Source organism: Haliaeetus albicilla, chromosome Z, assembly GCF_947461875.1.
Source record: "Haliaeetus albicilla chromosome Z, bHalAlb1.1, whole genome shotgun sequence".
Taxonomy (NCBI): Eukaryota; Metazoa; Chordata; class Aves; order Accipitriformes; family Accipitridae; genus Haliaeetus; species Haliaeetus albicilla.
The window spans coordinates 41,748,372-41,775,120 of NC_091516.1; the positions used below are offsets into that span (position 1 = coordinate 41,748,372).

General features: G+C 42.7%; 1 protein-coding gene across 2 annotated transcripts in view; it reads left to right on the forward strand.

Annotated features, from left to right (window-relative positions):
- The first annotated feature begins 631 nt into the window (after nucleotides 1-631).
- The window catches only part of NRG1 (neuregulin 1), a 473,863-nt gene continuing 447,745 nt past the window's right edge, over nucleotides 632-26,749 (forward strand). For both annotated transcript variants that reach the window (XM_069777407.1, XM_069777411.1), the window contains exon 1: nucleotides 632-759. In XM_069777407.1, coding sequence (XP_069633508.1) covers nucleotides 645-759 — 115 coding nt within the window. In that variant the 5' untranslated portion in view covers nucleotides 632-644. The remainder of the gene's footprint in view (nucleotides 760-26,749) is intronic.

The window sequence follows — 26,749 nt, forward strand, 5'->3', positions numbered from 1 at the left end:
CCTCCTGCCTGTGCATTTACTGTTGTTTGCCTACTGTGTCCCCTTACACTTAAAGCTGCTCGGGCAGTGGAGTTCTTGCCCTATGTGTGCTTCATGTAGCAGTAACTGGGGGGGGTATGAGACCCTTGCTCAAGCCTGTGCCCTGGTCAAGCGCAGCGCAGGCTCGGCGGGGGTTTTCTCAGCGAGGAACTTGTTAGGAAGCACGCAAACTACCTCCGGCTATTGCAGATCCCCCACGAGCAACACTATCCACTTCGATTTACGAAAGGGGCATGCGATGTGCCTGGCAGGTAACAGACGAGGGCGAACTCGGGGGAACGAAGCAGAATCGCTGAGGAAGGGACCAGATCCCTGTCCACCGCTGGGGTGGGCTGGGGGCCCGGGGCGGGGTGGGGGGCGGGGGGTGCTCCTGCCGGTCCGCGGAGAGCCCCGGCCGCCGGGGGTCCACAGCCAGGCGGCCCCGCCGGGCGGGCGGCGGAGGGCGGCGCGGTGCGCAGGGGGCGGGCGGCGGGCGGGGCGGCGGGCAGCACCATGCGGCCGCGGCTCCCCGCCCTCCCGCTCCGGCTCTGCGCGGCGGCGGCGGCGGCGGCGGCGGCTTCCGCGGGGCGGCCGGGGGGAGGCGAGCCGCCGCCGCTGCCCTCCGCATGGAGCCGCGGCCGCCCGGCGCCACCGCCGCCGCGCTGCGGGGGGCGTCCGCGGCGCCGGGGGCGGCGGGCGGCGGCGGCGGCGGCGGCGTCGGGGCGCCCTGCGGGGGATGTGGTGAGTGACGGCGGCGCCGCGGTGTGTGTGCGCGTGTGCGCGCGGCTGCGCGTGTATGCGTGCGCGTGTGTGCGTGCGTGTTTGCGCGCCCCGGCGGGGCAGCCCGCCGGCAGGCCGCCCCCCCCCCGCCCCCCCCGCCCCCGGTCCCGCGGGGCGCTGTCCGTGGTGCTGAGCGCGGCGGCGGCGGCGGGCGCGGCTGCTCCGCGGCGGGGGCTGAAGGCACGCGGGGCGGCGCGGAGAGGCGCGCAGGGGAGGAGGGTTTTGCTTCCCTGGCCGCTGGCTTGCGGCGTAGTACCGGTGCTGCCTGGGCGGGAGCGGGAGGGTCGCGGGGCGCGGGGTGGAAGCGTCTGGCCGAGCCGTGCTCGGTCCGCCCACAGGGTTTGCAGTCCGGTCATCGCGGAAAGCGGCTGGCGGATGAGGGCGCGAGTACTCGGCTAGAACGTAGGGTGACACAAGCACAACTTGGGGTAGCTGTCCAGAACTGGCTGGGGGTTTCGGTTTGCAGTTCTACACAACCTCTCCTCAACACCTGCTTGCAACGGACAACATAAAGTAGCTCCGTGGCACCCTGCAGTTTTGCGAATGAAAATAGTGACTGGTTTTGCTGTGCATTAGCTTAAACGAGTTTGAGGTCAGCTGGAGCTTAGCTGCATTATTTGTGCATCTTCTTAGTCTCGAGTCGCATCATGACTAATGCTGATTGTTGGGGAGTAATACGTCCTTACTCCTAGGAGTAAACGTATTTCTTATAGTGGAAACTTCTCTCAATGCAAAAGAAGTAGTAACTATACACTTCTTTTCAAGCCTTTCCTTCTTGCAGCCAATATTCAGCTTCTCTTTCCTGCAGCAGCTGAACCTTGTCCTCCTTTGTTATTCTGCAGCATTTCTTATAACAAATATTCTTCATGTGCATAAACAATGAACAGCACTTTTGCATTTTTGGTATGCTGTTAATCTTGGAATCTTTAAAAAAAAATCCTTTCACTGAGCTGCTCAAGGTGGGCGGGGGGTGGGGGTGGGGGGGGCGTGAGGAAGCCATGCTTTTGCATTCAGTTATCCACAGGTCTTAGCTCCTAGATAGTCACTTGGACTTAGCGGAAACTGAACTCTGCAAGCGTTTTGCTGTAAATGTATGGCACTTGGAAGAATGTGGTTTGTTTTATTTTTTTCTGAAGTTAAAAGGAATCTGCCTGTTTAAAAGGTAATCAGTGCAGTTTGCCACAGGCGTTACCAGACAAAGGCTGAGATGAGTTACACTGCGTGATCATGAGGCTGAGAGGAGTTAAACTGTGTGATCATGAGGCTATTGTATAATCAGACAGGTTAGCCATGGGCGAGGACAATTCCCCAGCTGCACAGAAGCTGGCGAAATGTATTTCTAAAGGTGGCAGTTCTGTCTACAGAATGAAAGCTGGCACAGGCATTTAGGCCTGTCTAAATGAGACTCTGTAAATCTCGGGGTTCGGGGGAGTCACAGCTAGTAAAATCTAGACTCCATTCAGTGCCTACCCAAACTCCTTTGTGGTTCAGTGGGATCTGTATTTCACTTGCTGGTGTGTCCCGGCTTGTAAGTTGTACCTCACCGTTGTTGACTTTGGCCACTGCTTTTCTGATTAATGATACTAGACCAATTTATAAATTTGTTTCTGAGATGAGAATAGGTCATTTTGCTTGAGTTTGTTTTGAAGAAAATGCTGCTCCTGTGCCCACTAAGGTGTTGGTTGCTTCTCTTGAGACTGTGGGAGAGAAAAATGAGCAATTCAAGAAAGTCATGAGCTGCCTCACATTCATAAACTTTTCCTTCCCTGTTTTCTCTGCTCACGTTAAGTACTTCTGCTGGCTTTAAACAGACCTCACTGTGGGCATAAATTTTCTCCACTGTTTTGAAGGCACAGCCATCATTCATGAAGGCTTAGATTTGTAGGTGTTCTGCTGGCATGATTAATCATGCAAATAATCCTAGGGGTTTCCATGCTGGACTGCTCATGTGACTAATGAGAAGAAATATATGACATCTATGTAGAAACCCATAGAAGCAGGTCGATTGGGAGACAAAGCCTCAGCAGAGATCATCTTTTGGCATTCAGCTGGATTTCCTTACCTCTGTGTAGAAGGCAAAGTGGGGCACCCAACCTAAGGCTACTTGTTGCTCATGCCAGAGCCCTGTGTCCTTCCATAAATTCTGCAGGGCTGTAAAATGCTTCTCACACTGCAGCTGCAAAAGGGCCAGGACAGCACTGGCCCACAGCTGGCAGGAGTGGGCTCTCTGATGTAGGGAGTAGCCGTATACTTGTTCAGTCATGCTTGCTGTGCAGCCCAGATGTTCTTACTACAAGCACCCTGTCCCCTCTTGCAATGTGTTTTACTGTCTTCAAGCAGTAGTTTTAATAGGCAGAAGTTAAGTCTCCAGTGTACTCGAATGGGCCAGCTTTGCAGTCATGGATACTAATTTTATAGATAGCTGTTTCCTTACACAGTTGAAAATAGGACCAGTTGGCAAGACAGGGAGTGTGTGTGTTGTGTGTGTTGACCACAGGCAAGCACTTTAACTGTTTTTTCATTTCTTGAGATTGCCACAAAGCAATAGCATGAGACTAGTAACAGCTTAATTGTATTTATGTAGGCACAAATTTGTTTTGCAAAAATATGTTTGTACTAATGAAAATTTGTTTAAATGAACTCACCAGGGTGCCTAAAATCCATTTAATCTAATGAGAAATTAAATTTTATTTTTATATAATATTCATGTGATATGCAGAACATGTGAAAAGTATTTTTCATGCCTGTTCATCAAGTCAAACTGCCTGTAGATGCTTAAGGGATTGCTCCTAAATCTAACCAACTTAAAAATGCATTTGAAGACCTGAGTTAAAAATAGTTGACTTGCTGTTTGCCTGCACTAAGGAGTCTATTTTTGTCCTTATTCAGTAGCTTGCACACAGACAATTCTGGGGGATGTTACAGGCCTCTGTAGCAATCCAGCGCCTGGATTTGTATGCTAAATCATTTTGGTTTGGTTAGCAGCCCTGTCTAAAGAGTCACGTTTCTCCCTGATGTACAGATGTTTCTTATAAAGTGGATAGGGAGGGAATAAGAAAGTTCATTCTAAACTTTAAACATGTTGTCAGCTCACTCGTTGAATAGCAATGTGATTTCACTGTCACTTTCACAACTGCGCTGAGATTCAGGGGAAGGGGGAAACTTGAAACCTCCTTTCAATAATTGACTCTCCTTCATACTTATGGTTTGTAGCTTTTCCCAGCACTACTGAGAATAAACTCCATCAATAGTTCATTTTAAATGGTTTTATCTATAAAGATCAGTGAGAGGCTAGCTAAGATTGATTAATGTATCTCTTTAAAAGAAAAGATGTGCCACTATCTAGAAATAACTCTTTAGAGTTTGTGTGCTCTGCATGCTTTGTTGAATTGAAGCTGTATAGGTTGAATGTATTTCTCTTTCATTCTCATATATACCTATTTAAAGCTGTGTAAGTCCTATGTTTAGGGCATGATGTAAGCAGGAACAGATTTTATATATTTGTATGTGTTCAGTGTATATATTTATATGAAATCTGTCCATGTAAAGCAGGCATATGCAGTGTGGAGGCATGACTGATACCTCTTCAGAATATGCTGTTATTTTCTATGTTTACAAGAGGGTTCTGGTTTTGTAATCTGAAAGCAGTCCACCCCAGTTAGAAATCTCTGAAATTACTTGTGTTTCTTGGCTAGTACTTCTTGTTGGGATAAGTGCACTGCTGAAGGTCTGGACATGGATCCTGATCGAGCACCCTGCCTGGGTGACCCTTTTGGGATTTGGTCTGTGTTGCTGCCTCAACAGCTGCTTGAGTTGTGGGGGTTTTCTCTTTTTCCCTTTTGCTTGCAGAGATTTAGCTGCCTGTCACTAGCTCTGTCTGCCAAGTCAGAGGGTAGTGTTCCTACCTGGCTTCTGCAGGCTGGATTTTGCAGCCTTCCCAGTCTGCCCATCAGTTATTCTTTTTTAAGACAGAGAGACTCATCCTAACAGCCAAATTTTTGAGGTGCTAAAGGACTCCTTCAAAGTGCAGTGCTCACCTTTCCTGCTTGCCTGGGGCCCAATCCTGTGCCCTTGAAGCAGATGGGAGTCTTGATACTGCCTCTGGTGCCTGTGGAGTTGATGCTGTGACAGGGACCTTGCATCGACAGGAGGGTGCAACTTCCACCCACCTCACACACCACCCTTAATTTACTACTGTTTTAATTTACATGCTAGAAATAACAAGGTTGCATTACCCTCCCTTCTCCATGCACACACACACACTTCCATATTCAATGTTTTGACTGGGATGACTCCTGTGAGGAAGGTGAGCAGAATTTTCTCATGTGCCAATCTCACTGCCCAAGTGCCTCTATGGGCATTGCAGCAACAATTGCGAGTATGGATAGCTTTCTTCCAAAACAGTATTGGTGATTAATCACATCAGAATATCTGCTTTACAAGATGCAATTCTAATACATCTAAATATGAAATGGCATGATTTAAGTCTTTGCAAGGGAAAGAAAATCTGGAAACATGGGTTAAATAATTATTTTCAGACAACCTGGAAACCGTTCCCCTTATTTATATATGTAGGTGTGTGCATATCTATAATTTCCATAAGGGTTGCACTCCAGTGCTTATTAGTAATGTGTTTTGATTGCATTCTGGTAGCAGTTGTAATTATTTATTTGATTGCGAGCATTTCTTTTGTCCACAAGCAGACACCTCTTCTATGATTGTGTAATGCTCTGGAATAGCATAGGTATATTGCTGCTCTTGTGCCAAGATCATCTTCAGCAATGAGATGCATATCTAAATAGAATGCATTATGGTCATTACCTTAATAAAATGTGAGTCATGCACACCAGCACTTTCATTCTTAAAATAGTTCAGTAAACTGCTATATCAGTTTATCGATGGATAGAGCACACTATGGTAGACAGATCTGTTGCTATATAGACAAATGGTCTCCAGCATCTTCCTTGAAGCTCTGTGCTTAATTTAACACTTTATGCATGAGCTCACTAATGAACATTTTAAGCACACTTGCACAATGTATGTCTTCAAGTTTTAACTAAAACTATAAATGTTCACCTGTTGTAAAGTCTATTCTGACTTAACAAAGTTTTAGATTCAAAATGAGACTGTTAGCTAAATATACCAGTTTGCTCTGGAGGGCAGACAGAACACCTGACTGCTTTATAGCTAACTGTATGTGATGGTCCTGTAGCTGTTGAGAAAAGGTAGCAACTGATACCACAAATTGCTCCAAAACCAGCATCCAAGCTAAGGTCTCTGAGTAGCAATTTATGACTCAGAAAAACTTTCATGTGCTATCTTGAAAAATGTATGCATGCTCTGGGGAAATAAAAGGGAAAGTTGAAACTGTAAAGCTGTCAGCCCCACATCATGCGTGTCTATGCAGGAGGTCATCAGCAGGTGAGTCAGAAGGAATTTGGGAAGTATTGCATATGTGGGATGCTATGGTATCTCCGTGCTTCAAAGGGATTTTCTCACTTGCAGGGAAGAAGCAGTCACTTCAGGGACGTGTAAGGAACATCCAAAAATGTCAAACTCTGACAAAGACGTGTGCTTTTCTGCATACACTAGGTCTCTCAGCCATTTAGCCAAGCTAAATGCCTGACAAAATAAAAACCTGAGATCTCCTGTGTAAATTAGTTCATATATTTTCTATAACATTCTGAAACTATTTCCCTAATATTGACTTTTTAAACACAGAGGTTTAAAAAGGAACATTCAAAAAGCCCTAATCTCTACATAGTACTGCATATTTTTTTCATCATGCTATCTAGTCTTCTATGGCAACAGTCAAAATTCATTTATAATCCACCTGCTTTCTGACAAGAACAGTTGTCAGTTTTTTTAGTGGTTATCTGCATGTACGTGTTTGTACTTTCTTTGTGTGAAAGAGCATTTGGGAGTTGAGCAGAGGGAGGGAATCTGATTCATAACAGGTGAATAGGAACTCAATTAGGTTTTGGTACAGCTGTCCAAAACATTCAGTCTTTCCTGGGAGGGCAGGCCACATACATGGCGACTGCATTCTTCTTTCTTCTCAGCTTTCATGTTTGCCAGTTCACTGTACAAGGCTGATAGAGAACAGTTAATTCTACTTTAGTACTCCTATATTGGAAGATGTATAACCATGGGAAACATACCAACCCCAGACAGAAAATACATTTTGATTCCTTCTATCAATGAACATCATCTGCCATCAGACACAGAATCGGCTGGCAGTTAGAATTTTCAGTATTGTTTTTTTAAAAACAGCATTTATGTTTATAGTGATTTTTTTAATGAATTATTTTGAAGTGCAGACTTTTATGACCAGGTCCTCTCAAGTATCGGTGCTTAAGAATCCAATACTGCATATACTGGGAACAAACGACTGGTATAAAATAAACCTTGTGGTTCCTGCAGGGTATCTTACTGGCACATGTTGCTTCCTTCATCCTAGAGGTGGGTGGCTTCTTCCACTTTGTGTATAAAGTGAAGTATCTGCATTTTCTGCTGGCCCCATTGGGCCTCTTTCTGCATTACTGCCACTGTTTGCCAGCGTTTTTGAGTTTGGGGAGAGCAAGCTGTGTAGAGAAGGATTGAGTTGTTGAACGGACATTGTTTCATGATCTGCTGATGAGTTTTATTTCTGCTGGTGGTGGGAGAATAATAGCGGTATCACATTATCGCTAGTTTTCAACAAATACTTTTCTGGAGATGGTGGAGATCAGCGCTGCAGTGCCTGTTGTTTGATCTGCAGTGCTGAAATCAAAAGCTTTGCCACAGCTGCTTCAGCCAGCAGCAAGGCAGGGCCCTTGGGGACCTTCGGCAGGATCTGGTCTCTGTGCATCACTGTCCGAGAGCAGAAGTTTATGAGCACTGGTCATTTGTTTATTTATGACAACTGTTGGTTGGCAGTAGTCCCCTGCAGGTCACGCATGTTTAAACCTTATCAGAGGGAACTCCTGCCCTTTCATTTGCTTCTAACCTAAGCATTTTGCTGAGCCCTACATGTGGTTAGGGAGGTTTTAACTGATGTTTTCTATTAGATGCATTGATTGTCTTGTGTCAGAAACCTAAAGCATCATGAGCAAGTTGATCCTAAACATTTTGGACAAAATCGGTTATCTGATTGGGTTTTGGAAGTATCCAAAATTCTGATTTACGTTGGATTGTGTTTCTGTACTGAAGTCAGTGGCAAAACTTGCATTGACTTTCACTGACACAAGAACAGACCCTGAAGCTATGGTTGTAGTCCAGCCTAAATTGCGTTGGAAAGTGGTTTGGCACTTTGGGATATTTCAGTGAATATTCTGAAGTAATATTTCTCCCTTGACATGTGGTAAATTGCATAGCTGAAAGTTTCAGTATGTATGTGTACTCTAATAGGCAACACTTTTGCATTCACTTTTAAACCAGATTTTTTGGACCTCTTCATACACATTTCAATATACATCCTTCTAAAGAGTGGTAATGCTTTAATAGAGTAATAAAGATAACATGCAATATTAATGAAATGCAAATTTTCTTTAGTAGAGAGGTGATACCTTCCTATTAACAGTGAGCTGAAGATTATAGTGGAAGTGAGTACATGGTGAAATTACTGTAGGTGATGACCAACCCTTTCTGAGAGTCATTTTATATACAGTTTGAATTTAAAACAAAACAAACCAAAATAAAACATGATGAAGTTTATTTAGGGAGTGTTTCCCAGATGGAGAGAAGATTTTTGACAAGGTTGAAGTTGTAAACTCTCTGGTGATTAATATTTTTTTCAAAAACCACAATTAGATAAGAAAAGTAATACCCTTCCAAGAGGTGATTGGAACTTTTGCTGAAGATTAAGGCACTACTATCAAGCTGGTATATACATATTTCAAAAGATTCTGGGGCTGAATTTATGTAGGCATAAATCTTAGTGGTAGTATCAACATTTGAGAATAAAGATACATTTTAAACACACAACATAGAAGAAAATAGTAGCTTTTCCAGGTATCTTTTCCAAACATTTTTGCTGGGAACTTCAAAACTGCTCAATGTGTATGGATATCTGCACATTTGAATCTTTTTTACTTTGTCCAGTTTCCTGTTAAGAAGTTGCAGGAGAAATAGGGTGAGTGATTCCTAGGTGTCTTTGAATATCTATCTGTATTTTGCTAGAGGAACAAAAACCAGGAATGGTCTTCAGGTCCACTGGCAGTGCACTATAAAGTTATTATGAGCATCTTGACTTCCAGCTAATTTATTGCTACAACACGTTGTATGATTCATGTAGGTTTCTAGTGAGTAGCCGGTACTGCACTTGTGACACTCTCCTTCAGCAAGACTTGCTGCGTCATGGAGGACCTTATAGGAGACACAAACCACTTCCTCCCCGCTCCTCAGCGATTGTGGGTATACCTTCAATAATACTAGAAACCACATAAAACCTAAAAGGGTATCTTAACACTTCTTTCTTCCTGATATGTAAAAAAAGCATGCAGTGGCTTGATGGATGCCGTGCAGTTGAGTATCTCTGTTCAGCTGGAGTGAGTTTTTGTCCAATTGTGGTAAATGAGGGTTTTATCTCTGGCTTGGAGCCAGATTTTCAATCCTTTAATTTATTTAGGATTTTTGGCAGAATGGTATGTTCTGCTATGTCTGTGAAAATGTCTTACTTTATTGACAAGTTATGAAGGTCAAGAGAAACATTCAGTTAGGTTTGTATTCAGAGATGTCTTCAGAAGATGAATAGCAAGGGAGCCAAGAGAATAGTAGTCCATTTACAAATGTATATTAAATTTAAACCTTCTTCAGATTTTTAACTGTAACTGGCCATGCTTTTTTGTTTTCAGTTCTGACCTCTTTTGATGTATAATTCCTGTTCTAGGAGACTAATTTTGTACTTGCTTCTGAAAATGTTGTCCAAACATGGAATGATGAATAATCTCTTTGCAGGTGCAGGCAGGATTGATAGTTTTGCTCCTGCTGGTGATTTGCAGTAATGATTTTGAACACTAATGCTTCTGATTAGATCCACTGACTACGAGATTTAAATTTCTGTATGGAAGGCTATATTCATAGTCTAATGCTGTCTCAATTGCACATGCTTTCCTAACTGGGTCCCAGGAGACCTCTCAGATGAAACAATCTGGTGTCATCTTTTAATCTCACTGTTACTGGGAGTTCAGAAAAAGTTTCTTCCATACCTCAGAGTTGCCATCTTTTTTTAAACTGACATTATAAGATAGTTACTTATAGTAGACATTTATAAAAGAAAAAAGATACTGATAAAAAGACAATACTTCTTTTTAAACTTCCTCTATTGTTCAGAGGCATTTGCTATTTCTGCATCTCTCAAGAAGTTCAATATTGTGTTAATAATACAGAATAACTATTGACTGCTGTATTGTGGTATTGATTTCATAAATCCCTTTGAAATTGACCTAACTTTCAGACATTAGTCTGGACACTAAGAAGGCTCTCCTGACCATGCTCCAATGTGTGACCACCTTTTGTCTCTCTTAATTAAAACTTTCTATCTTTTCAGTTTCTCTCAACAAATTAATCTGCCATAGTGGTTTAATGGCAGATGAACTTTAAAATGATGATGTATCTCTACTACTTTTCACTTTTGTTTTTCTCAGTATGACTGTAACAGAAGGGATCATGTTCCCATGTTTAGAGGCACATTTTAGATTTTTTTCATGTTTTTTCAATGGCAAAAGATTGAAGCTTTAAACAACTTTTTATTTCCAATATTTATTGCAAAGTTTGCAGCATTTTTTTTTTCTGAATGCCATATAATGTTTAGTAACCTGGCCAGAAGATAATTACAACAATCCATGTAACATACAGAGAACTATGCAGAAGATTGCATGGAAAACAGTTTAGCTGCCCCTTGTTATTTAACACAGGCAAAACATAGGCAAACGATACCAGTTTTGTGAAGTATGATGCATTTCCTGAAACACTGACATATGGGTATAGGAGACGAAACAGATGTAGAGCTTTTATTTATGCAGAAGATTAATATTGATAACTAGGATAGGTACTATGTAGGCAGATGCTTGAGGAGCTTATATATATAGGGCAGTTTATCTGTAGCTCAAGGTCAATATTGCAATTTTTTGTTTGCTTGTTTCTTTCAGGTTAAATTTTTCAAATTTATTTTAGGTCCATATTCCTGAAATGTATTCTAGTTTCCTTTCTTATATTTTGTGCTGGGCTGTTATTCTCTTATGGATCTATAGTTTTGGTCTTTTTCTTAAGAAAAAGAAAATACCTTAGTTTGTTCTTTTTGCTTTGTGGATGGTGCCTGCTTTAGTGTAGTATATTGCATTTCCTTCCTCAAGTGTAGGTCAAAAAGGCCTTTTGCTTTAGTAAGTTGAAGCCTTCATTGTCCCTGAAAGTGGACAGGCTATGGTCTGTTGGTCTTCATCCTCCCCAACAAAGACTTTGGTTTTTTGAAGTTGCTTTGGTGATGGAGATGTGTGTGTTTGTTTACTTCTTACAGGGATTTCAATCACTATTCACTCTAAGGTCATGTTGGTTGGTGAATATGGGGTGGGGAGCATTTACACAGTGCTTTCATTGTTAGAATAAAATTTGAATCATGGCCTTTTGCAATACGCCACGATCATCTGCGTCAGCTTAAGCCACAGTTTCACATACAGGTACATTAGTCTGCTTACTTTTTAAAATCTTTTGCAGTTCAGTTTCAAATTGAGAGAAAAATGGCCAAAGTGTATCCAGGCAATTTTCACACAGAGATCATACTGGAGATGTTGGTGAGAATCTGGTTTGGTTTGAAGGTGAACAGTATGAGTTTTACTTTTGTACCCATGCAGTCTCTACTGCCTACATGCTGTGAAACAGGTTTGAGATTGAAGTATTTTAGAAATCAACATGATGTAGGATGCCAGGCTTTGTAGAATCAGACAGTAGCTGTTTATTGGCTTGATATTCTGAAATAGCCATCTGGAAGAAGCCATAAAAACATGGCAGACTGTTAAGGAGAGGAAGAGATTATTGGTACAGCATGGCCTTGATCTCTTGGTAAGTTGGATGCAGTTAAACAATATGCATTTTTATACAGTCAGATTCAGGTCATAGCTTTTGAAACAAGGACTATAGCGTTTGACAGGAGAGCAAGATTTGGAGTAGTCTGGAAACAGCATCTGTGGAAAGAAATCACAGGTCGTGAACGCTGACAAAATACTAGAGCTTGCTCTGGTGCAGGAACTAAAAGGGCATTCTTTTGAAAATCTGCTGGTATCTTGGGGCTCCTTATCTATAAATATCATGGAGTTTCATCTTTCACACGCCTAGTTTTTGTGTGAACACTAGAAAATTAGTCAATAGGAGAGATTTCAGAGAAGAGCTACAAACCTAGCTGAAGGGCTGGAAAGAAGAGTTGCAAGGGGTTCAGTCTACTATCTCTACAACAAGCTAAAGATGATATAATTGCTTTCTATTAGAGGAAGATATTACTTGAAGATTTAAAAGCAAGACTTTTTACACTCTCTGATTGTCCCACAATTATTATGCACCCTGAGATCTCTGGGACAAGGCCTAGAGGCTGCCTTTGCAGGTCTTCAGAGTAGATGCTGTTCACCACTGTAGGGAGAATATCTGTGTGGCCAAAGCTCGATTACAGTTCAAGCTGGCCAGCTGTCCTGTGAAGGTGTGATGTGTTGACCCTGGCTGGATGCCACGTACCCACCAAAGCTGTTCTATCACTCCCCCTCCTCAGCTGGACGGGGGAGAGAAAGTATAACAAAGAGCTTGTGGGTCGAGATAAGGACAGGAGAGATTACTCACCAATTACCGTCACGGGCAAAACAGACTCAGCTTCGGGAAAATTCACTCAATTTATTACCAATCAATCAGAGTAGGGTAATGAGAAATAAAACCAAATCTCAAAACCCCTTTCCTCTACCCCTCCCTTCTTCCCGGGCACAACTTCACTCCTGGATTCTCTACCTACCCACCCCCAGTAGTACAGGGGGACGGGGAGTAGGGTTTACGGTCAGTTCATCACACGTTATTTTCTGCTGCTTCATCCTCCTCAGGGGCAGGACTCATCACACTCTTCCCCTGCTCCAGCATGGGGCTCCTCCCACAGGTCACAGTCCTCCACAAACTTCTCCAACATGGGTCCTTCCCATGGGCTGCAGTTCTTCATGAACTGCTCCAGCATGGGTCCCTTCCATGGTGTTCAGTCCTTCAGGAGCACAGTCCTCCAGTGTGGGTCCCCCACGGGGTCACAAGTCCTGCCAGAAAACCTGCTCCATGGGGTCCTCTCTCCACAGATCCACAGGTCCTGCCAGGAGCCTGCTCCAGCACGGGATTCCCACAGGGTCACAGCCTCCTTTGAGCATCTGCCTGCTCTGGCATGGGGTCCTCCACGGGCTGCAGGTGGATATCTGCTCCACCATGGACCTCCATGGGCTGTAGGGGGACAGCCTGCCTCACCATGGTCTTCACCATGGGCTGTAGGGGAATCTCTGCTCTGGTGGCACCTGGAGCATCTCCTCCCCCTCCTTCTTCACTGACCTTGGTGTCTGCAGAGTTGTTTCTCTTACATGTTCTCACTCTCTGTCCGGCTGCCATTTCTGTGTCCCAGCAACTTTTTTTCCTTCATAAATATGTTATCACAGAGGCATTACCACTATTGCTGATTGGCTTGGCCTTGGCCGGTGGTGAGTCCATCTTAGAGCCGGCTGGTATTGCCTCTGTCAGACACAGGGATAGCTTCCAGCAGCTTCTTACAGAAGCCACCCCTGTAACCCCCCTCCGCCCCACTACCAAAACCTTGCCACACAAAGCCAATACAGAAGGACAACAAAAAGGGCTTTTTAAAATATGTTAAAAACAAATGGAGGATCAGAGATAACATTGGTCCATTGCTTGATGAGGTTGGTCACCTCACAAATAGGGACATAGACAAAGCAGAGATGTTTAATGCCTTCTTTGTCTCTGTCTTCAACATCAGTGGTGGGCCCTGGGACCCCCAGAGGCCTGTGTTGGAAGACCATGACTGGGGGGGATGATAAACTCCCAGCTGACTCTGAACTTGTTTGAGACTTGCTGCTCCAGCTGGATGTGCATAAATCTGTGGGTCCTGATGGGATTCATCCCAGGGTACTGAAAGAGCTGGTCTATGTTGTTGCAGGACCTCTCTCCATTATTTTTCAACCGACTTGGGAGTCTGGAGAGGACCCAGTCAAAAGGAAGCTAGCAAAGGTTGTCCCAGTTTTCAAGAAGGGAAAGAAGGAAGACCCTGGTAATTACAGGCTTGTCAGTCTCACTTCAGTGCTTGGTAAAATTATGGATAAGGTTATCTGGGAGTTACTGAAAAACACTTGAGAGACAATGCAGTCATTGGTCATAGCCAGCATGGGTTCACAAGGGGAAAATCCTGCTTAAATAACTTAATTTCCTTTTATGACAAGGTCACCCATCTAGTTGACCAAGGGAAGCCGGTAGATGTGGGGGTTTTGGATTTTAGCAAAGCTTTTGATACTGTCTCTCACAGTATCCTTCTAGACAAAATGTCCAGCATACACTTAGACGAGTCCGTAATATGTTGAGTGAGCAATTTACTGATGGGTTGGGCTCAAAGAATTATAGTAAATGGGGTTACATCAGGCTGGCAGCCAGTCACCAGTGGGGTTCCCCAGGGGTCAATTTTAGGGCCAGTGCTCTTTAATGGTTTTATAAATTATCTGGACGCAGGAATCAAATGTACATTAAGGAGGTTTTGCTGATGATACTTAACTAGGAGAATCTGTGGACTCCCTTGAGGGTGGAGTGGCCTTAAAGGGAGATCTGGATAGACTAAAGAGCTGGGTAGTCACCAACTGTATGAAATGTAACAAAAGCAAGTGCTGGATTCTCCACCTGGGACAGAGTAATCCTGCTTATATGTACAAATTGGGGGATGAGAGGCTGGAGAACAGCCCCACAGAAAGAGATCTAGGGGTTTGGGTTTATGGCAAGTTGAATATGAGTCAACAGTGTGCCCTGGCAGCACCAAGGGCCAACTGTGTCCTAGAGTGCATCAAGCACAGCACAGCTAGCCAGTCAAGAGAGGTGATTGTCCCACTCTGTGATGCCTCCCACTGGTGCAGCCTCACCTTGAGTACTGCGTGCAGTTTTGGGCACCTCAATATAAGAAAGACATCAGACTATTGAAGTGTGTCCAGAGGAGAGTGACCAAGATGGTGAAAGGTTTTGAGGGCAAGATTTATAAGGAGCAGCTGAAGTCACTTGGTTTGTTCAGCTCAGAGAAGAGAAAGTTGAGGGGTGCCCTCATTGCAGTCTACAACTTCCTCAAGAGGGGCAGTGGAGGAAGAGGTGCTGATCTCCTCTCTCTGGTGACCAGCAATAGAACACGAGGAAATGGAAAGAAGCTGCATCAGGGGAAGTTCAGATTGGACATTAGGAAAAGGTCCTTCACTGAGAGGGTGGTCAGTCACTGGAACAGGCTCCCCAGGGAAGTGGTCACAGCACCAAGCCTGTCAGAGTTCAAGGAGTATCTGGATGATGCTCTTAGTCATATGGTTTAGTTTTAGGTAGTCCTGCAAGGAGTAGAGACTTGGACTTGATGATCCTTATGGTCCCCTTTCAACTTGAGATATTCTATAATTCTATGATTCATCCAGCTATGATCTCAAGAAAAGAGATAGGCCGACACACTGAAGTGTTCAGAGCATTTATTTGCTGAGAAGTGACATCTGATTTTCTTCTAGAATTTCCAGTTTGTCAAGGTGTGTATTTGTTCACATCTATCCCTGTGACACTTGAGTGACATAAAGGGTCTACAGACCCTTTATGAATGGATCTGTAGAGACCAGATTGTTGTCTTCTTTAGCCTTGTCCACAGGTGAAAAGGCTACTGATATTTGTTTCCTGCCATTTTTCTGTTGTTGCTGTCATCCTTTTCCTCATTCATTCTGAAACCCATTGAAATATGGATGGCTTGGAGGGATGATGTTGGTGTGGATATCAGAGTATAAATAAGCAAAGACAAGTTGTTATTATGCTTTGAAGTTACAGCCTCTGCAAGGGCATTTCCCCAAGTGCAAGCTGGCCCTTAAAATTCATTTGGTCTTTGACTGTCAAGGTCTGTGGTGGTTTATGGACCCCTTGAAGTTGTGCCTGGTTAAGGACAGTGGTACTATCGCTTCAGTCATGTGGAGAGTCATAAGGACAAACTAATAAAAGGGTCAGATTTTTTTTCAAAATGCATAGCAGGAAACTCAAATTCTTAAACACCCTGGAGAACCTAAGCAAAGAAGTTATGACAAAAAATGCCCCTCAAATACTTGAAACATGATGTTAGTGTTCAAGACACAGGAGAACAGACATGAAGTGCCTGGGAAAAGAAGAAAACCCACTGAGCAGCAGTATGACCCAGCTGTTACAGCCAGCTAGCTGGGGACTCAACATACGCCATTGTACTTCTTTGCACTGCAACTTACCCCTGTTTCCCTGGACAGGTCAGTTATTACCATTTAGAAGAGGGGAATTAACAGTATTGCTTTAATTTGTCTTTCTGATCTGCTTGGCTATAATGATAAGGAACATATACTGACATAAATCTTTGTGGCAGGAAAAACTTCTCAACTAGCTTCTGGCTGCACTACCTGTGAACTTACTGTCAGCTTCAAGAGTTACTTCTAGCTTCATGTTGGACAAAACATCACAGTGCTGTCAGAATAGCTAAAGTAGCAAAGAGGAACATCCATCTGTAATTGTGAGCATCAGAGAGTCCAGGAATTAATGTGTCCTTGTGGTACTGAAATGGCTTCTTGATCTGCAGTGGTGTTGGCTAGTCATTCCCAGCATCTCTTCCCTCACGTCCCCAGAGCAGCTCTCTTGCCTTGCTACACCTCAGCCAGTTGCTCTGTTTTTTCTGCTGGGCTGGGGAGCACCTGGGGAATGGTGTTGCTTGTACTTGAGGAGAAGAAACTGAACTACTAACACTGGCAGCTCTCTTTGCTGAGTGACTTGATTTTTTCAGTCAAAAAAAGATGAACACCTTTGGCAGTATCATATGGGCACTACCTCCATATGGCTGACCCTTAAAGAAAGGGGTCTAATTATTTTTGGCAGGGGCTTATAAACCAAAATGGCTTGTGTTCCCACTGAAAATACAAGTGTGAGGGTCTGTGGTAGAAAGACAAAACAAGAAACACTTGGGTATTTTGGAATCCCACAGGTGAAGGAATAAAAGCTATGCAGTGGCATTTTTGGGGAAGAAGTCTTGTGCTTTAATTGTATTGATGATTAGTCCTACTCAGGGGGATGAGTCAAAAGCATCCTACTAAGTGGAAAAATAGTGAAGAAAACAGAGATATGGAAGAGAATTCCTGCAAATTCCTTTCCTTTGCACTGGTTTGTTAATGGTCAGCACCACTGGTGCAGCCTTGAAATACAAGCCTCTAGCATCAATAGAGAGAAGTCTTTTTTCTTCTCCTGACAGTGTTACTTTTCTCCTGATAATTTTTCAGCTCTGTAAATCTGAATTCTTTAACATTGTATCTCCAAGAAACTTATTGTGTCATATAGGTCTTAATAGCACTGATAGCAAAAGGATGGTTTGTAAATAACGAAGATGTCCTACATCAGGCCAGCCTCAGCCCTGGTGTATCTTTTGACCACCAGTAACTCTAACGGAGGTACACCCACACTGTCAGGCTCTCACTTCCTTGGTTTTTAAATGCCATCAGCATCTTCCATGGCTACTCAATTTTTCTGCTGAAAATGCCTATGGATGACTAATGCATTGTTAGTTTACGTAATTCCCCTGCTGTAACTGTCTTAATATGGTGTTATAATATGACCTATTGTTCCCTCTTGTTTAATTCCATTCATTTGCTCTATTTTGAAATTGGATTACAATGCAGCAGAATACCATGAACAGCAATAGCTAAATCTTTTCCTCAGCAGTTGCTACATCCCTGCAGGCATTTTTTCTTAACATTTGTGTTCGGTTTGGAGCCACTTCTATCAAGGGTATTATTCATAGCTTGGTGTTGAAGGTACAGCTCAGAGAGACTTAGTTAATGAAAGACACTCTTCTGGCAAGCAAATGTCCCTGTGTTTTCCAGAGAAGTCTTTGAAGGATGCAGTAAGTAGGAAGCAAAGTATTTTTTTTAACTGGTTGCATGTTGTAAGACTCTCTTAAAAATGAGAAATGTCTACATATAGAAGACAAGTTGTTACAGTTATAGTCAACAGCACTTCTGATAACATGATACTGTTGCTTTTTATAGGACCAAAGAAGATTTCTTGTGAACTCAGGAGTAATAAACTGCTCTTTCAGCACTGCTCTTAACAGCATACATCTTAATTGTAAAGCAAACTGTGAATAACACTGATCTGCAGTGTGGAGTAGTTTCCTGTCACATCAGAGTTTGATTACTGTAAAATACTTCACTAGCCTTTGGACAACCATGTTGCATTTTTAAGATGCTGCACAGGGGAGGAATTTCACAGACACCTGTATGAATAACTCTTCTTAACTAGTCTTAAACTCTAACATGCTGGGACCAGGACACACAATATTTGCTAATCCTTGTAGAAAAGAAGATGAATGCATAATAATGATAGTATTTTAAATCACTGCATCAAAATCTGAGCACCTGCCCAAGCCCTGAGAGCACATGGTAAGCAGGAAACTACCAGGAGAGCCCAGCTTGGCTCTCTTTTCAGAAGAAGCTACATGAACACACCAGGGCTTTTGCCACCTTGCTTGCAGACACATTTCCTGTTGTCCCTGCCATCTGCGATGATGGCCAGTAAGCCAACCACAATGACACACCTTGTGTTGGTTTCATTTTAAAGACACTACTCATAAACTTTCTTGAGCAAATACAGTTCCTCTGTTTGACATGCATGTCAACCCCAGATGTTCAAAGATTGTGAGTTAGTTCCCAGGAAGAAAAATTCAGTTTTCTGACTCACTATAAAAATATTTAACTGTCTTCTACTTTTGAACTTCCTTAGCCTGTGTTTTCATGGTTGTTTTAAAAACATTTTAATTAACAGAAAAGCTGAGATTCTAGTGTACTCTTGACTGAAGTCAAAACAGAAGTCTTGACTGACTTCTAATGTGATCTTGACTTGAAACACAAGGCCTGATGCACTAAAGAAAACAGATTAAAATTTGTGGCACTCACAGCAAGGCAGAGGGGTGTCAAAACTGATTCCTTGTTTAAGAGACTCCAAAAAGACAAGCAGAAGGGAAAGGTGAGACTTCACTAAGATTAGGGCATTATTTCTGCTGAGAAAGGCTGCTGCCTCTGTACAGTTAAAAGGAATAAATGCCTGCAAAACGCAACCCTATTTCACTCTAGATACTTGGCCCATCACTTCAGGACTAAAGGATTTAAAGAAAATACTAAATGTGATGACTTAGGGTACTTTACTAAGTTGGCTAAAGCTTTCCTCATGTAAACAATGCTATGGAAGCAGAGCCGTGAAGTCTATCCATCCATCTGTAAGCAGTGAATTTCCATATGTTTGGTTTCAGGAGTCTGGTTATAGCTTTTTGATGTTTTGTCTTTAAAGGAAAGGGAAAAAGTGGGGTTCTTATTAAGCTGATCCAGCAACATGATGCCTCATCACTCCTTATGGTCCGTGGTTATAAGAAATGCTTTATTATTTAGAATAATAATGACAGTAATGACTACAGCAACAACACTATCTACCTTTCTTAATTTTTTGTATACTAATTCGATGATATCAACTTCAACGTGGCAGGATGTGAGTAATTTTTGAAAAGAGAAGACTGAATAACATGCTTGAATTGAATTTCTTTTTTTAACCTTACAATGTATATCATCATTACTATGTGTTTCTGGCACATCTTCTAAAGTGTCTGTTGGAAAGATTCCTGTTTTCTGCTTTAAAAAAAAACCACCAAAACCCCAAAACATTATATTTACTTGACCTAAGATACTTCAAAGCTTTGGTCCAGTTGTTTCAAAACTACCACAAACTTGTTGCTCTGCCGGTTAAAATGCACATTGTGTCAGAGCTTATCTTACAAGGCATTGGGTTCTTTGCTGTGGTCCAACTAAACACTTAAATACCTGCTCCACATTTAAATGCTCTGTTGAATTGCAGTGCTCTGCAGGATCAGACTCTAATACACAAGTACTTTTTGCAGAGAGCATTGGCGTCACACAGAGGGTACATATGCACAGGCAGCTGTGTGAAGCTGTCAGCCTTGGTTTTGAAAAGCCATGTATAAAAATTGATGTTTGCCTGCAGTGTCTGAACACCAGTTTTTTATTAGACAGCTGTGATCATTGTTGAGCTGGAGGGGAAACAATTGCTCTGAAGTTGATGGCAAAACTCACTTAAGTCAGCATTTCACCTGAAGTGTCTTAAGCAGTTTGCTCAGGCTCTGCTTTATACCCTCTCTCTTCACCAAGGAATTAGTAAGCAGCTTCTGTGGAATGACTTTGAAATTTCTCCTTGTGCAGCAAAACCTGTGGCTATTTTTTGAGCTGAATAAATAATTCACAGGGAATAATTAATTAATTGAGTTCATCCCCTTATTTTCTTTTGTATATATTCCTCACACTTGCAGTAATGACTAGCTGTGAATTGAATGAAAGTGAGGGCCTCTGAATTTTAAGTATCATGTGTTCACTAGGTCACACTTTGACATTATAGCTGCAGATGTTTTGTGCAAGGCACTGCTTTCACTGCTTTGCCTTAACCTAGTTTCTACTCTTTCAGGTAGTAGACAAATATTCTTTCTCATTAGACTGGTCCATAAGCACAGCTTCTGCCCCGCGATGGCTACATGTATTAGTATTTCCAGTTTTAAAATCTGGGTCAGCTATGTCACACTTTCATTGTAGTGAAGCCCTCACTTCCCAGCCCATGATGAATACCTACTATTAAAGTCCTGCTGAAAATCACTTTCTATCAATCTGCAAAGTTAATTATATCTATGTAAATTTATTTGTGCTGTTCTTCTGTTTCCATGAAATATTCACAAGACTTTGAAATTCACTGTCTGTAAGTATTAGCAGCAATAAAACCAATCATTCCAGTATTCAGGGAGAGCGACTCCAAAAGGGAACAAGCAGTTTTTGAAGTTACTCCATTTCAGTTGGGTGAAAGACTCAAGACAAAAAGGGCTCTGTTTATTTTGGTCCCTCTCAGTCTGTGGGTCTGGCAGGGTGTTTCCTACAGGTGGTTTGAGAACTTGTGACCAAACTAGAATACAGTCCTAAACTCACAGGTTCCTCACCTGCTAGGGCAGCTTTTTCTGCATCTCTGTAGTCTCAGCATTTTTCTGCCACAGAATTCTTCAACTGGCAAGAGAAGTTAAACTGACAATAAACAAAGAGCGGAGCTAGTTGCTGCCTGCTGTTTCCGAAGTGCAAAGTGGCAGAGAAGTTAACATGCAAGCAGCCCTGTGCTAGGAAAGACTGTTTTTTCACTTGTTTGGTAGGAGCATAAAGGGGAAGGAGCCTTGCTTTATAACAAATAGTCACAGCAGAGGCAGGTGACTCTTGACTTGAAATACATTTTCGCTCCCAGACCTCTTTGGATACTAATATGGATGCTACACATCTACCCACTGTTCCTGCCATAAGGTCAAAGTTGGATCAATAGCTTTCCTACAGCTGATGAAGTGTCGCTATCCAGGTGTTCTTGTGGAAGCACCAAAGCTCAGTCTTGGTTGATTGCTATCCTAACCTGTTTGCCATCTTTAAATGTAGCTTGCTGCTTCTCAAGCCTCCACATAACTGAGTGGAGATGACGCTGATGGACTGGAGTTTCTATTGAGCAGGAAGGCTGCTGAAGTGAAGTCTCAAGCAAAGAAAACAAAGGCCATTGTTGCTATTTGGCAGCTTCTGCTAAAAAGAGCAGGGGAATAGAGTGATGCACAAAGTTATTTAAAATAAACGCACAACTTGCCACTGCAGCTTCAGCTAAGGAAGGAGCTGATTGAAGTGCTCAGTGGGGATGCTCAGGAAGAGTTTGGCTTTCCCTGTTGCGCTGCTCACAGAGGGCCAAGAAGTGCCTTGAGTTGTTATCAAGGATGCAAATCAAACTGTACCTGATATGGCACCTAGGACAGTGAGGCACAGGTGACTGTGCCAGGACAAAACTTTGGTCTGACTCTTTCTAGCTCAGTTTAACTCTCATTTCCAGCAGTCCCAGGTCCAACAACTAGCTCCAAAGACAGGGCTTTATTTGGTCTGCTGCAGTGTGTGAAGCAGACAGACCCATGTACCCAAGACGAGTTACTCTCTCTTGTTCTTGATTACACATAATGAACGTTCTCTAAGGAGTGGGTCTCACCCTATAAGGTTGCGGGAAGCAGCTTTTTTTAAAAAAAAACCTTTTGCTTACACCAGGGCCAAGTTCTTTCGAAAGGGTCAAAAAGCAATGTGTCATGCCTTCCGATAAGATGAGTGATAGGAAACTATTGCCTGTATGGGAAGCTCCTGCTCTTCCACAGCCTAGGCATTGCGGCTTTAACATTCAGTGGCAACACTGTTATTCCCTCCAGTCATCCCTTGCTTGTTCTTTTCTTGAGAGCAGATGGGAAGCAGGACGCAGAAGACACCCTGAAAAAGAGCAATTACATCCTTATCTTTGCTTAAGCTTGATTCTTCTGAACCTTCTTTAGTAATAGTTGATTGGTTGTGCTGTGTCAAGCAGATGCTTTAAAGAAATCTATTTATGGGGATGCTCTGTTTGCAGCTGGAAGTGGTTTACCATGGCAAATGAAAGGACTGTCTTCACTGAGATGTGCAGACAGGCCCAAGGTCACATTAGTCAGACAGAAGACATTCTGTTAGTGAGCCAGATCACTGTGCTAGCACAGCCAGATTCACAGAATCACAGAATGGTTGAGGTTGGAAGGGATGTCTGAAAGTCATTTGGTCCAACTCCCCTGCTCAAGCAAGACCACCTTGAGCTGTTTGCCCAGGACCATGTCCAGATGGCTTTTGAGTATCTCCAAGGATGGAGATTCCACCACCTCTCTGGGCAACCTGTGCCAGTGCTCAGTCACCCTCACAGTAAAAATGTGTTTCCCAATGTTCAGGAGGAACCTCCTGTGTTTCAGTTTGTGTCTGAATTCCCAAATTAAGGCTTTGTTTCTTGAACTAATCCTGCTGGCCACAATTTACCTATAAGTAAGTGTAAGCACAAATGTTTTGATGTACCTGCATGAGAAGAAAGAGTTGGTATCTTTTCTCTGTTTTGGTGAAAGTGAAATTGAAAGGATTATCTGTCATGATAGAGGGAGGCAGAGAGAGGGGGGTCAGATAGGCTTGGTAGGGAAAGGGTTGCTTCTCTGTATGGTCCAGTCATAACACCTCCAGGCTGACTGGGATTCATCTGATTCCTGTCAGCTACATGCCAGTGAGTGCTCCTGTTGCCATTAAACTCCCATCTCACAGTGGATTTTCTTCCTCACCTCCCAGGGATGCATGTTTAGTTTGCATGCAGTTTTGATATGCCATGTTTTTCTCATGGTGGTCTCAGAATAATATGAAGGATATGTGCCAGACTCTAGAAGGTGGGAGCACAGGCTTTATGATTACAGTATGCAAACCTCCTTCCCAACTTAGGTAAAATCTAGGGAAACTTTGCATGAGAGCAACACATCACATTTATCTCCAGAAGTGCCAGATAGACTCCCTCTCAGCAGAACTGATACTGCCTGATGCAGGACAACAGCAAAAAGAGGTCCTCCACAGGGCAAATTTACAGAACCCTGAGGTACAACATCAACTTTGAACAAGCAAAACCTGTGAGAGTCTGCGCTGTTTTCTAGGATTCAGGGATATCATGTCAGGGAGGCATACAACAGAAAAGGGCATATGTATGCATCCTTTGCAGATAGACACAGACCTGTTGATCATAGAGGTCACCAAAGGCAATTTCGTCATGATTTCTAATTCAAAGATACAGTCCCTGAATTAGTGGATAACAAGAATGAAATGACCCATTACTATGTGTCCATTCTGCCTCTGCTTCCCACCTGGCCACCTTTTAGCATAAAAATGGTGAAATTTCTCATGCATGCCATGGCCAGATGTTCTTGACCTGGACTACTAGAATATTTGAAACTGGATTAATTTTTCCACTAGCATGAAACTTAAGTTAATATCAGGTTTATATGAGGACTCAAACCACCACTGAACCTGAATGTTTTGATTAAATACAGGCTGACTTTCATTTTTGTCAAATACTAATAGCAGAAGCACCAATTACTTTTTGAAAATAATGAGTCCAGGTATATAATTTGCCTCTAGATTTTAAGCATTTTAGAAACTGGAGAGGCTCAGTTCTCCGTTTTGGCTGAGGGCTAGCTCTGACTGCAATAGTTCCCTTCAGAAGGCACCAGAAACAAAATTAATATTGATAAATGTGTTTCCTAGAGAAAAGAGTAATATAAAAGGATGTCACATTTTTTTCAGATCTGCCTGGAAAAATACCATACCATATAATAGCATAACTTAATAACCTAATTTCTTCATTTTTTAATCAACTGGAGACACGTTGTTTCATGGAAGAACTACCAAATTGCTTCCCTTTGCTGAGGAACATCATCTTCTGCATACAACATATTCGAGTAAGTTCAATGTGCAACTGGGCTGGCTTTTTGCTAGAGAGTGGACTGTATGCCAAGATACTTTTGACTGGATCATGGGAAAGCAAAGACACCTGCAAGAGCATTTTTTTTGGTATTGCTACAAACACAAAAGCCTCTTCTTTTATCTGTGAACAGGATTCTGGGAAGGGGTGCCTTCTCTGTGTCAATAAAAACATCTGTTTCTCTCCATTGTTCTTCTGCTGAAGAGCATAGAGGAAATCAAGAGGGGAGCATGTTATGATGACAAAGTGGCCATGCAGGCTCCTCTTTTCAGTATTGGCAGCAGCAGCAGCTGTTACTGCCTTTCTGAAAGACAAGATTTGTTACAGCAGCAGCCAACTACACTGAAAACCTGTTGTCCTAAATTGGTTTGCTTAGCTAGGCAAAGGCAGAAGTTGGTTAAAAGGAAAGGGAGTGGGAGGGATATGGCTCCTCATTTATTATGGCACCTATTTTGTATAAAGACACAGATGAGGCTGACTCTGATATGCCACTGGCAGCAAGTACGCAGATGAGTGGGGCAGTTAGCACCCTGCAAGGACAAGCCCTGCTGTTATGCATCACACCTGGACACCGACCAAAGTTCTCTGAGTACGAACTGCTTCCTCACAAATGGTGTGTTATTTCCCAGTCATACCATTTGGCAGCCTTGCTGGGATTTCTTCTGTGTGCAATGAAGGCTAATAAGGGAAGAAGCAGCTCTGCCTTTCAGAGCGTTGTAGGAAGTAAGCTTGTGTAGCCTCACAACTGTCCTCTCCATCACTTCTGGAGACAGTGATGCTGTAGACACTATCTTGCAGCTGTGTCTGACACACTGGCATTTCCTTGCTGAAATGTAAAGAAGGTGCTGTACTGTGGTGAAGAAGGGACTGACGCTGCAGTGATAACTGATGTTTCACGCTTGGAGGCCTTTTTCAGTGTAAGGGGGCTTCAACACACACTGAAGGGGAAAAATTCTTCACGTGAATGTGGTAGTGCAAGGCCCTTTCTTGTGAGCTATGCCAGATAATAATTTTTCCATTCCCACAGCTTCCAGTCGTAACTCTGTGATGGTACGGCAAAATAAGAAATGGTGACGATAGGTATAATTTTTTTTTGAGTTCACTTCCCTCTGAACCTTTTAAAATTGAGCTGCTTTCTGTAATCTTTCTCTTAGCGTGATGAAGCACCTGAAGCACTGTTAGAAAAGAATGAGGGCTTTTTGTGTGTTTGCTTTTTTAAATGACAGTTCATTTGGATGCCTCAGGTACACATGTTTTCTGTTACATGGTGATCAAACAGTTTCTGAGCAAAATCTAGAAATTCAAATGCAGGTGACACAAAACAACCCACTGATGGCATTATTTTTTTTGCAGTTTTCATCCACGTTCACCATACTGCCTCTGCGTGTCCCAAACAAGATTTGGATCTTACTGCATTAGGTCTTTACAGATACACAGTATCTGCCAGTACACAGTTTGTGGTCTGAGTAATGAGGAAAAATTGAGGGAAATGAGGGAAAACTCATTTCACTAACTGTAAAGACAGGACTAGGAGCAGAAGATACTATCATGTCTCCTGAATTCTATGTGACGTCCTTAATTGCTGGAGCACCCTAGTCCATGTGAACAGCTTGCACGGCTGCATATTAAGTTGATGTATTCCATCTCCTGAAGACCCTGATGGGTTTTGCTTCAAATGAAATGTTATTACTTTAAGGATAGGAAAGTGGGTTGAGAGAGCAAAGCATAGATTCTTTTGCCCCTTTCTTCATCTCAGAGTTGGTGAGCTGCATACAGTATTGCAGAGAGCTTTGGCAACACAACTTCTACTCAAGACAGTTTGGAGTATGATGCCAATAAAGTGCTTTTCTGGCTGTATACTCTTCTGGCTGTATACCTTTCTAAAGAACTATATAATAATGATCATATCCTCCCATGTTTTGGAGCTCAGGAGGTCACCTAAATTCCACCTGGGAGGTATATATTGCTTAATAGCTGAATTAATTTATATTTTCACTTTTAATAATATCAGTGCTTTATTTTTTATACTTCTCAAAAGCAGCACTCCAGCAAAACTTCTCAAAGAAGAAAGCACAAGGAATATGGTCTTTAAAATACTTATCTTTGAAAGCAACAGTTTATCATCATTTATTGGAACTGTCAGACCTTTCCACAGGGCGCATGCTTCTTGGCCTGACTGCTTTATTGCTGCTGCTGTCACTCAGCATTTATTAGGATACTAGTTTCTCGGCATTGCAGTACCTGCCTGAACTTTCTGAACCGGAGCCTGTTACACCATGGTACTCTTTGCACTGCTGAATATGAATCACAGGCTTCCTAG